The sequence below is a fragment of the Alosa sapidissima genome, chromosome 7 (assembly GCF_018492685.1).
Source record: "Alosa sapidissima isolate fAloSap1 chromosome 7, fAloSap1.pri, whole genome shotgun sequence".
Classification (NCBI taxonomy): Eukaryota; Metazoa; Chordata; class Actinopteri; order Clupeiformes; family Clupeidae; genus Alosa; species Alosa sapidissima.
In genome coordinates, this window is record NC_055963.1 from 370,789 (window position 1) to 382,862 (window position 12,074).

At 43.0% G+C, this 12,074-nt stretch overlaps 1 protein-coding gene and 1 long non-coding RNA gene across 17 annotated transcripts in view; one reads left to right on the plus strand and one right to left on the minus strand.

Annotated features, from left to right (window-relative positions):
• LOC121713822 overlaps window positions 1-10,317 on the plus strand; it is a 32,256-nt gene extending 21,939 nt beyond the window's left edge. For 7 of the 15 annotated variants that reach the window (XM_042098786.1, XM_042098788.1, XM_042098791.1 and 4 more), the window contains 4 exons: window positions 6,664-6,711; window positions 7,213-7,284; window positions 7,425-7,484; window positions 7,584-7,800. In XM_042098786.1, coding sequence (XP_041954720.1) covers window positions 6,664-6,711; window positions 7,213-7,284; window positions 7,425-7,484; window positions 7,584-7,798 — 395 coding nt within the window. In that variant the 3' untranslated portion in view covers window positions 7,799-7,800. Of the gene's footprint in view, window positions 1-6,663; window positions 6,712-7,212; window positions 7,285-7,424; window positions 7,485-7,583; window positions 7,801-10,301 lie in introns of those variants that run through there. The other 8 variants (XR_006032952.1, XR_006032951.1, XR_006032953.1 and 5 more) reach the window with 5 other exon arrangements.
• Window positions 2,460-3,097, minus strand: LOC121713824. Of its 2 annotated transcripts, XR_006032956.1 has the most exons (3): window positions 3,025-3,097; window positions 2,826-2,926; window positions 2,460-2,730 (listed from the first exon to the last, which is right to left on the minus strand). It is a non-coding gene; the product is annotated as an uncharacterized LOC121713824 (long non-coding RNA). The 2 variants fall into 2 exon arrangements; XR_006032955.1 differs by having other exon boundaries at window positions 2,460-2,926.
• Window positions 10,318-12,074: the final 1,757 nt, after the last annotated feature.

Consider the following 12,074-nt stretch of genomic DNA (forward strand, 5'->3'; position numbering starts at 1 on the left):
AGACTGCCACTAAAACACTGTGAAATAGACTTGTTATGTTGATTTTTATGTTGTTGTCCCAGGCATATGTGGTTTTACCAACCGGAACGGGTGAGAGGTTGTGCTTAGTAGGCCGTTGTATGCAAACACACAGTGCAGGGGCATGGGACGAAGAGACCCCAGAAGAGTTTCACAGTTTTCTGGGATTGATCATTGACATGGGACTTCACTTCCCTCCCTAATATCCATTGCTACTGGGGAACCAAGTCTCTGAAGGGATCAGGGAGCGTTGACCAAATGAGAAATACATATTGTGTACACTTTTTCTCCATTGACATTGCTGTTTCAGTAGTTTCTTATTATTTCAAGTTTGGCAATGCAGAATCTGGTGTTGAACCTAGGTTTGGTAGCTACAGCCAGAAAGATTTTGGCGAAAATCTATCACAGCTGGCAGGCATTTCTGTCAAAATTTCAGCCTCGCCTTCAGCTGCTCCAACTACTACTCTGTCATCTTTTCATCAAGTACATATTCCTGTACAGCAGGAGCCAAAGAAAAATTGTTGGCTTTGTTATAAAAACAATACATAATAACACTAAAGTAGCTTGTATGGCCTGGAGTTTAGCGGTAGGTGACTGCTTTTTTGGTAAACAAAATTGCTGTCAGATTTGGCATTCTACAGAAGGGGATGCGTTTCGTTATGAGTCATAGGTCCTCTGTGTTTAACCTTCAGGTTCCCCACCCCACCTTTCCCTATCCTCCTCTGTGTGTGTGTGTGTGTGAGTTTGTTTATATGTGTGTATGTGTTTATTCTCAACAGGCTTGTTCTATGTAATCCACTTTCAAATGTTTAGACACATTGATTTTTGAGTGATGTTGAAGTTGATTGTATTCCTAGCTTTTCATAAATAATACATTTTATAGATGTATATCATTTTCATATTACACTAATTTATATAAAGAAGTTGTATCTGTTGAATCAAATGTATTCTATGTCTCTTCAGAATTGATCTTCAATAAATATACAGTATACTTACTTCCTGTATTACTGGTAAGGTACATGTTTTTCTTTTATATATCATTATTGTTGACTGTAGCATTTGCTTATATACAAATAAATGGTTTATTCTTATGGACCAAATACATCTAAACTATTGTGTCTGACTTCATTATTAGTTTTTATGCATACTTTTATGTTTTTGGTGAGAAAGAGAATGCGAATTCTGTCAACATTCTAAATCCCGTTTCCTGCATTTTTATACACTTATCACTTAATTTATCATAACTTTTGAAAGGTTAATGGTATTCCAATTCAGTCTTTTTTGTTAAATAGCCCACAACTTGCTGAACATGTCATACACTCTATATTTTTCTCTATCTCGTATAGAAATATGATGAAAATTCATTTTTATGCGAATGAAATTCAATTTTAACAAATTTCGGTATACATTTGGAGAGGATTTTCAAAGACTGTTCATTACTATATCAACATTACCATATGTATTTTACATCATTTGATAGAACTGACCCTTCTGATTACAATGGTATGTATATCCCATTGATGGTATGTATTATACTCAAGAAATAAGGTTTTTTGTGTAAGGAGGTCATCCAGCACCAAAAATGGAATGTTCGGCACGGGCACGAAAGGGTTAAATGGTCCTAAAATTGTTAAGAATGGCTTTAAAACTTAATCTGTTACCATGTTGTTAGTCGCTTTGGTTAAAAATGCGTCAGCCAAATGTAATGTAATATAATGTCAAGTTCTCTAACTTTTAATGACCACCGTCATCCACACTCGCTCACAATAACAGTCTCTAGGTGTTTTCTACACAATAAAAGTCCCTAGGTGATTTCATGGGAAATACAACATATTATATTTCAGTTAACAAACTCACTCAAAAATGTAAACTCTAAGGCTTTCCAATAAACATAATAACAATGCAAAACAATTTATCTTTTAACAGTATTCAAGTACCATGTAGTTATGAATAAGAGTACAACAAAAACACTCTAATCTATATATTCTTGTCAAGTTTCCAGTGTCCCTCACTCAGTGCTTTCAGTAACTGTTGAGGTGAGGCCCCCTTTTTGGTTAAGCAGTCTGCAAGTTGTTCTTTTGTGTTGTTCCACAGAACATGCTCAATTTTCGGTGTTTGGACAAGCTCCTTGATACTACTCACTTCCAGGCGAAGTCTCTTCTCAGAGACAGACTTTGTGGACTTGAGTGCATCACCATCTGTAACAATCAGCCCTTTAACGTTCTTTTTAAACAGATGTGTTACTATAAACGCACAAGGGGTTCTTGGGAATTTAAGTAGTAATCGACAATAACAAAACACTTCAATACTGTCACATACTTTTTGCCTTCTTAACCAAACATATATGCATAAGAGCAGATGTACGGCCGTTAATAAAGCACACAGCAATGAACAAATATCAGACACCACTGAACACAAACAAGAAAAGACGCACCAAACAGTTCAATTGAATAATGCGCTTAGCGCGGTATATTATCAATGCACCAATTATTCCGTGCACCCACACAATACTTGAATCCCCCCCCCCCCCCCTTGTCTCAGTCCACAAAATTAAACTAAAAGTCCAAACTAAAGGAAAACTTCAAGTCTTTCCCAGGATTGCGCTATAGTCTTTAAATTCCAACCAGGAAACAGATAGGTCTGCATCAGGGCATGGGCCTAGTGAACTGCACCATGAACCAAGGGGAGATGCATGGGTCACTAGAAGAATTCCTGTGGGGGAAGTAACATCACTAATTAGTTCACTTTACGTATCAGACCCAGAAGAGAATGAACAAAGCATTGGAGATGAGGGAAACACATCTTACCTCACACTTCCTGCTCTCACAACCATTACCACCGACTTAGATTCAGTCATGGACAGATTAAATACACTTGAGACTGACTTCAGAGATTCTGTTAATAGTGCCTTAAACAGGAGTTATGTGGACCGAAGTGTTGAGGCACTTGAGCAATGCATGATAACAACACTGAAACAGTTTGAGGAAAAATGAGTGGAGTGCTTACAGAGGCGTGATGAAAAATGGAAAGCAGAAATTGAACGGCTGAAGCGCACCAGCCTTGTTGCTCTCCCGAGGCCTTATCCACACACTATTCTTCCACCTCATAGCCGCTCCACTCCTGCTCAAGTTTCCTATGGTGTTCCATTGGCACCTAGTTCCTCCAGTGCCTTCACACAAACACATGCTTCTCTTAGCACAGCAGGGCCTGTTATGACCCTGTCTATCAGTAGCATCACTTCTCCTTCTCGCCAACATGACCACTCCTGACATGGCATCTAGTTCTGACAGTGCTGTGCAGCCCTCTACTCATGTTCAAGAGCTCATTCCAAGCCAACCAGCGCATAATGTGGTAGGTGCCCAGCTTTAGACACCATTCACGGGAGCACTCTCTCAGCCACCTACACAGCCTTTTACACTAAGCACAAGCCTCTCACCTCCTTTGAGTGCTTCAGGTAGCCAACCCACCCCCCCAGACCTCCTGTGGTTTATTCCAGGCCGGCTATCCAGATGGAGTTTCCTTCTTTTAGTGGGTCCAGGGAAGTGGCCAATGTTCTTAATTTTGTTGATCGCTGCGAAACATTTTTTGCGGTGCGGCCATCGTCTGATGCAGAGCTGAAAGGCGCCCTGTCCAACACGCTTAAAGGGCCAGCACATAGCTGGTGGCGAAAAACAATGTGCACAACTGGCTTGAGTTTAAGAAGGCCTTTAAGGATACCTTCCTCCCTCCTGATTACCTCACCGAGGCAGAAGAAAAGCTACGGGACATGGTACAGTTGCCAGATCAGTGTCTGGGGATTTTACTTATGACTATCGTGCTCTTTGTCTGTGGTGGAAACCAGACATCACAAAGACTGAGTTGGTGCGCAAGATCCTGAACAACTGCAACCCTCGAATAGCTGGCTGTCTACAGGGCACTGTCACAAACGTGGACCAGCTGGTTCAGATTGGTACCCTGGTGGAGAAAGACTGCACCTCATCTAAAAAGTACTGGGGAAAGGTGGACCAGCAAGGGAAGCTCCATAAAGCTGGACTGACACTTCACCTTAAGAAGTGTGCCTTTTTCCGGCAGGAGCTGAAGTTCTTGGGCCACGTAGTCTCGGACAAGGGTGTGCAGGTGGATCTAGAAAAGACTCTGGCAGTGACCATGTATCCACCGCCCACTAACATCAAGACCCTCCAGCGTTTCTTAGGCCTTGTGGGGTGGTACCACAAATTTATTCACCATTTTGCAGTCCTGGCTGCTCCATTGAATCGGCTGAAGAGGAAGGATGTAGAGTGGGTCTGGTCAGAGGAATGTCAGCAAAGTTTTGATCAGCTGAAGAGGGCACTGGTGGACGCACCTATCCTCATGGAGCCTGAGACCTCCCTGCCATTTGAAATCCACATGGATGCCAGCGATGTGGGTTTGGGGGCTGTGCTGGTGCAGAGAACAGCTGAAGAGGAGAAGGTGATTGCCTACGCATCCAGGGGGTTGCGTGGTGCAGAGTGCAATTACTCCACCTCTGAAAAGGAGTGTCTTGCAGTCGTCTGGGCTGTTGAGAAGTGGAGGCACTACCTTGAGGGGGCGGAGTTCACCATACACACAGACCATACTGCCTTGACCTGGGTCTTCAATTGTCCAAAAACTTCCTCTTGCCTGACTCGCTGGATCCTGCGGCTCCAGCAGTTTCAATTTAGAGTACAATACAGGAAAGGACTCCATAACATTGTGCCTGATGCCCTGCTCCGAGCTGTTACACCTCCCTCTTTAGCTGCAGTCTGTGCTGTGGCGAATGTGTCCGATTCCTCTGAACTGCCCTCCTCCCTGTCTGAAATAAGGGAGGCACAAGAAGAGGATTCAGAGGTCACAGACTTGGCCAAAGAGGCAGACACCCTTAGTAGGTCTGACAGGATGGGCTTCACAAAGCTGCAAGGCCTCCTGTATCGACGGTCTCCTGTGAGGGATAAATATCAGCTGGTTGTCCCAAAGTCTCTTGTGCCTGTCTTTCTGGCCTACTTCCACAATCATCCTCTGAGTGGGCATCTGGGCAGGCTGAAAACACTCCTGAGGATCCTTGAGGTAGCCTGGTGGCCATCCGTTTGCAAAGACGTTTGGAATCAAATCAAGGTCTGTACCATCTGCCAAGTCTACAAGGCTGAAAATCAGAAGCTGGCTGGCCTCATGCAGCCTACTCCAGTGGAGGATCCTTGGGAAAAGCTGGGCATGGACCTCATGGGGCCCTTTCCCCGCAGCAAAAGGGGCAACACCTTCCTTCTCGTCCTTGTGGATTATTTCACAAAATGGGTGGAGATGTTTCCTTTAAAAGATGGCAAGGCACACCACATTGTGTTCATCTTGAAAGATGAAATCTTCACCCGCTTTGGTGTCCCACGGGAGTTGGTCTCTGACCGGGGGCCACAGTTCACTGGCCATGAAATGGCTAACCTCTGCAAGACCTGACCCCAAGCCAAGCTCACTGAGTGGTCCAAACGGTCAATCAAGACGATGATTGCATCATACGTGGGGAACCAACATAAGAACTGGGACCAGTGGATCAGGGAGTTCAGTTTCGCCATCAATGCTGCCTATCATGAGACCACGGGCCGAACACCTGCAGAGCTGGTGCTCGGGAGGACCCTGAAGGGCCCACTGGAGAGACTCATTGGTTCACCTCCTACGCCACAACAGTCACCATACACACTCCTGGAGAGACAAAAACAAATGAATGAGCAAATCAAGAAGAGTTGAGGCGTGTCAGTCCAGACAAGCCAGGTATTACAATACCCACAGGAGAGGTGCACAACTCCTGCTGGGAGACCTAGTCTGGGTCCGTACTCACCTGCTCTCTAAAGCATCAGAAAATTTCTCATCTACGCTTGCGCCCAAATGGTCAGGTCCGGCTACCGTGATGAGAAAACTAGGCCCCATCAATTACCGTATACAGTGGAATGACCAGGACAAAAAGATGGACACTGATAATGTGGTCAACCTGAAGCCCTACTTCGGAGTTCAGGCCCCGATGCCTCCGGCTGGGGGGGGGGGGGGCATCTGTGACACACATTAATTTAAGTGTTCCTTAACATTTATTATTGCACAGAACTTTACCTTGATTTCATATAATGTGTATGAGGAATGACATTCATATATGTACACCTGTGATATATATTTATTTTCCACTGTGGTTTTGGTAAGAATGTGGGGTGTCTCTTTAAGGCCTCGGCGGCCCGCAATTCCTATCACCGCGCACCCAAGCTTACTTAGGTAGGTGCGCCAGGTGTGTGGAGCGGTCCGTGGAGAGATTCATGTTTCTGCATGCCTGTAGGCAACCACTCTGAAGCAGTAAAGGCGATTCAAAACGAGTCAGAAAAGTCAAGACAGGACCAATCGGTCAAAATTTCGGTGTCTACCACTCTAGTTCATCCAAAACAAACCAGAAAAGGGACTCAAAGTGCTAAATACCGTAATTATCCTTTAAACCAGCGCTCTCTCATGACTGTAGACGGTAATGTTTCATGTAGGGTTCATGTCAGTTAATATGAAGTAACATTTAAAAACATGTTCAATTTTTTCATATATAAGTTGCCAGCCAAACTATGAAAAAAGTGTGACTTATAGTCTGGAAAATAAGTTTATAATATAGAATTTCTCCTTATGTATTTACAGAGCAAGTTGAGGATGGTGGACACAGTGTATTAGATGATGAGTCTGAAGGTAAATTGTTAATTACTGGTGGGATGAAACTACCTGTCTACAGTGACAGGTACTGGCATGATCTGCTTGTCACAGTGTCAAAATATGAATGTTGTGAATGATGAACAAACTTGTAGTGTGATATAGTTGAAGAACACCAATGTGGAGACTGTGACGCCCCATGACAATCTGACAAAAAAGTAATAACAATAACAACAACAGTTTAATTGCTAAGTCAAGTGTTTTATCACCAATGTGCCTCTTGGCATTTAACAATGGATATGGATTGACATATGTAAAGTTTAATTAAAGTTTTATGGTGGTGTATAGGCTAAATGTTGCATAAAAATGGGTTGGTTCTTGTGCATTCTATGGAATCAAATCCTGACGGCACCCCCTGGTAAACTTAATGAAGAGTATCTTGCTGTTGTCAGCGTTACTTGTCAGAGTTAGCCTAGCTGGCAGTCTCATGCCCATAGCATGGTAAGACATTAATTAATTGACTCTTTATGGCAAATTTAGGTGATGGTCCTCCTCTCAAGAAACAGACACTGGCAGCATCACCTCTGTACACATGCAACAAGTCAAAGAAAGGTATAGTGGCTTTTCTGTTTGTGATAAATAAACTGAATCAAGTTCTTGGAAATAGATTAAGCCTACAGTTTACACAATCTTAAACATTGTTATGTAACTATTGCATCTAATGAATCTGATTATTTCATTTTATTTTGAAGGAAGTAAAGGTAAAACAGAGACAGACCTCAAGACAAAAAGGGGGACCAGATCGTGTAAAGGTATTTATTTCTGACAATCTAGGTGGAGGACAACAAAGAATATACTGTAAAAAGGTATGTTTTTCTTTATTTATAAGCCTGGATTTTCCCCCCATGTAGTACGCAGACCGTTCATGAGAAAAATGTGGCAGGCTGAAGAAATTCACGCAGTTGAAAAACATATGATGAACTTCATAAAGACATGCCGTGTGCCTGGGAAATCTGATTGCGATACCTGCCTGAAATCTGAGCCTCTTCATTTAAAAGCTAGAGATTGGAAAGCTATTAAGTTTTATGTAAAAAATCGCATCGATGCTCTCAAGAAAATGAAATGAGAATAAACTACACTGTTAAATCTGTTATTTAGGCGAAAATAGAATTAATATAGAATTACAGTTCTAAACACAAGTGTGTTCATCTGATGTTTTGATTTTGTAAAGGAAAGTGAGCTTTTTGTATTTGTATTGAATGTATATTTTTTCAGTATTTTTATTCTGAGATCTCCAAGAGATCTGACCTCCAAAGGACATTTTGAGCAGCAACTGTAAGCTGTTAGGCACTGCCTAACAAAATATTTTGATTTTGTGAAGCAACTGTGATTCAGCTTTTTAGTTTTGATTTTGTGAAGAAAGAAAAAAAGCTACCTGTATAGAGGTTCACTACCGAGCACATTCATTTACATTTTCAATTTCTAAAGATACCGGGATTAGGGCAGTTCCATTATCTACAGTATTCACAATACATTTGATTTGTATTTTCCTGAAGTGTGGCATATTTTTGACCACTTTAAAAACTGCATTTTGTTTTGTGGCAGTTTGAATGTACACAGTCTACCTCATGCAAATCATTTATAAAAGTTCTTGAATTTGTTTGGACACCCTTTCAGAGCTCTTGAGATCGAGTAGGTACACTGCTACAGAGCCCGTTGTGTTCAAAATAACACTAAGACACTGAAATCTGTTTTTATTGTTTTATCAGTGTGTATGAGACTGTTCACAGGAGCATTACGTCAAACAATTTGTAGGCACTGATTAGTTCCTGTTCCTCTAACTGAATAAAACAAGTGATGCTACTTGGTATATGTTATGTTGTTACTAGGTTGTGTTTTTTTTTTTTATCAGAGTTCATTTTCCTGACACTAACCTTATCTTAACCAAGACTACCCCAAATTATAGAATGACTTTGGTACCGTGGAGCACATTTCCATGTAAATGTTAACCTGACTCTCGCCAGATGAATTTTGTTCCGCCTAGCTCCACTCATTCATCTGTGATCGATCCATTGGAGTGGTGCTTCAGAAGGCTGGGCCTTATTAAAAAATCCTTCCATAAGATTGGATAAGCCACTTGCCCGTCATCTATTGATGTGTTACTTCAACCACTCACATCGAAGCCAACCCGTGACGCTGAGAACAATTTCACAGTCGCTTCTACGCTACGTCACATCTATGAAACTCCCGCCCTGCGTCCTGATTGGCTCTACCATACAATCTTGTGCTGAAATCACTCTCAACGGTACCGATCCCAGATGTATGTGAGTGGAGCTAGGCGGAACGAAATTCATCTGGCGAGAGTCAGGTTAGTTAAATGTAGCCCTCCTACACAAAAGGACTTACAAAAAGAGGGAGGGGATGTAAGGCTAAATAATAAATACTAAATACTCACTAGTGGAATCAGAATGACTAGGAACGACAACTACAGTGCCAGGTGTACCAAACAATACTTACCAGACCAAACCTGACCAATGCGGTATCAAGTTTCAAATCTGGGCGATGACAGGTCTCCGGGTTGCTCGGACAGAGGTCAATGTTCAAATAGATGTTATCAAGATTGAAGTTGTTTAAAGTAGTGATTCGAAGTAAATGCATTGGCTTTCACCACCTTCACTGTCTTCTGTATTGGTCAAAGAAGAAGTGGGCTGGTTCTAACAGTCTTATGCAAGATATCTGCTCACTCGATAGACTTATGTTTAAAAGTAAATATTAAGAAATTATTTTCTAAAAATATTTAAAATATTACAAAGTGATTCATGTCTTATCTAGGTGTAGATCAATTTCTAAAATGTTTTTGCAGTTCTTCTATCTGTTCTGATGTCATGCCTATTCACTGTTATTGAACAGGCTGACTAACCAGGGTTACATAAAGTTTAGTTAATGTTTGTGAAGTTCGACAAGCTTATTTTCATTTAGGGTAGGTGAATAGTTGATTTAGGATTACTGTTTACCTGGGGGTTGCAAATAATAACACTAATAACACTTCAGGTTTTCCTGAAGTGTGTTAAATGATGACCCAGGAGTAAGGTTTAACCGGGGTGTGTGAATCGTTGACCCAGGAGTAAGGTTTACCTGGAGTGTGTGAATCGTTGACCCAGGAGTAAGGTTTACCTGGAGTGTGTGAATCGTTGACCCAGGAGTAAGGTTTAACCGGAGTGTGTGAATTGTTGACCCACGAGTAAGGTTTAACTGGAGTGTGTGAATCGTTGACCCAGGAGTAAGGTTTAACCGGAGTGTGTGAATCGTTGACCCACGAGTAAGGTTTTATCAGAGTGTGTGAATTGTTGACCCACGAGTAAGGTTTAACTGGAGTGTGTGAAGAAGGGGCCCCAAATCTACCAATGCCATGAAAAGTCCCCAGATGTGATGATCAGGTCATGCTCAAAACTAAACTTTGTCATACTGGAAATTTGAAGTGACATTTGTGTTAAGAAAAATCAGTTGATCATGCATGATTTTTTTTGTGGCTCTAGGGCCTCAGGAAAGGGTGGCTCCCATAATGCATGTTCTGGACTGGCTACCCCCATAACGCACAAATGACAGTATGTGTGTGTAAGTGTGTGTGTGTGTATGTAAGTGTGTGTGTGTGTGTGTGTGCAGGGGGAGGCATGGGATGGGGCTGTATGTAAGTGTGGGGGTGAGGTTGTCCCACTGCCGTCATTAGCACAGCGGATTGGGGGTAGGAGGCTGATTTTGGAGTTATGCATGCGGGGGCCGGGGGGGCTACAATGGAGGATGCTGGAGATAAGCAGCCAATGCATGGCCTCCCCCACACACACACAGACCCCCCCCCCACACACACAGACCCCCCTCCCCACACACACAGACCCCCCCCCCACACACACACAGACCCCCCTCCCCACACACACACAGAATGGGGGAAGCGGTGGAGCCAGCTGCGGGGTTGTGTGTGTGTGTGTGTGTGGGATGGATGATGTCACGGGGGATGCACGGCGAGACAGGCACCCCATCCCACACACACACACACACCCATCCCACACACACACACACCCATCCCACACACACACACACACCCATCCCACACACTTACACACACACTTACATACACACACACACACACACACCCATCCCACACACACACCCATCCCACACACACACACCCATCCCACACACTTACACACACACTTACATACACACACACCCATCCCACACACACACACACCCATCCCACACACACACCCATCCCACACACACACACACCCATCCCACACACACACACCCATCCCACACACTTACACACACACTTACATACACACACACCCATCCCACACACACACACACCCATCCCACACACACACCCATACATCCCACACACACACACACCCATCCCACACACACATCCCACACACCCATCCCACACACACACCCATCCCACACACACACACACATCCCACACACACACACACACACCCATCCCACACACGCACACACATCCCACACACACACACACACCCATCCCACACACACACACATCCATCCCACACACACACACCCATCCCACACACACACACACATCCCACACACACACACCCATTCACCCCAACCTTTGCTGACCTTGACCCCGACAGAAGGTCGAAGACTCTACAAAGCCTTTGAACACACAGACTGTGGTGCATACAAAACACAACCCAAAAAAATGAGACCCAGATTTGGCATCACTACTCTAAAGCCTGGTGCTAAAGCCCATTATTGTGGAGCAAAAACACAGATGATGTAATGAAGACAAGGACAATGGGATGTTTACATTAACATACAGGAGATTAAAAAGCACTGTGTTTAAGTAAACTACAACTTACAAATATATACCCACTGAGTAAGGTCATACAAAATCTGGAGAGCCTTGACATAGTAGTTGAGATATTGTAGCCTTGGAATAGTAGAGGTATTGTAGCCTTGGCATAGTAGAGATATTGTAGCCTTGACATACTGTAGTAGAGATATTGTAGCCTTGGCATAGTAGAGATATTGTAGCCTTGGCATAGTAGTTGAGATATTGTAGCCTTGGAATAGTAGAGATATTGTAGCCTTGGCATAGTAGAGATATTGTAGCCTTGGAATAGTCGATGAGATATTGTAGCCTTGGAATAAGAGATGAGATATTGTAGCCTTGGAATAGTAGATGAGATATTGTAGCCTTGGCATAGTAGAGATATTGTAGCCTTGGCATAGTAGTTGAGATTTTGTCACTGAAGGTCACAACCCATTCTAGAATATCCATTCTCAAACACTCAAACCACAACAGAATGTAGGTTAGGAATCAAAACACATATGATATAATCTTGATATAATCTCTGAATCTTTGACCTGACAGCCTGAAT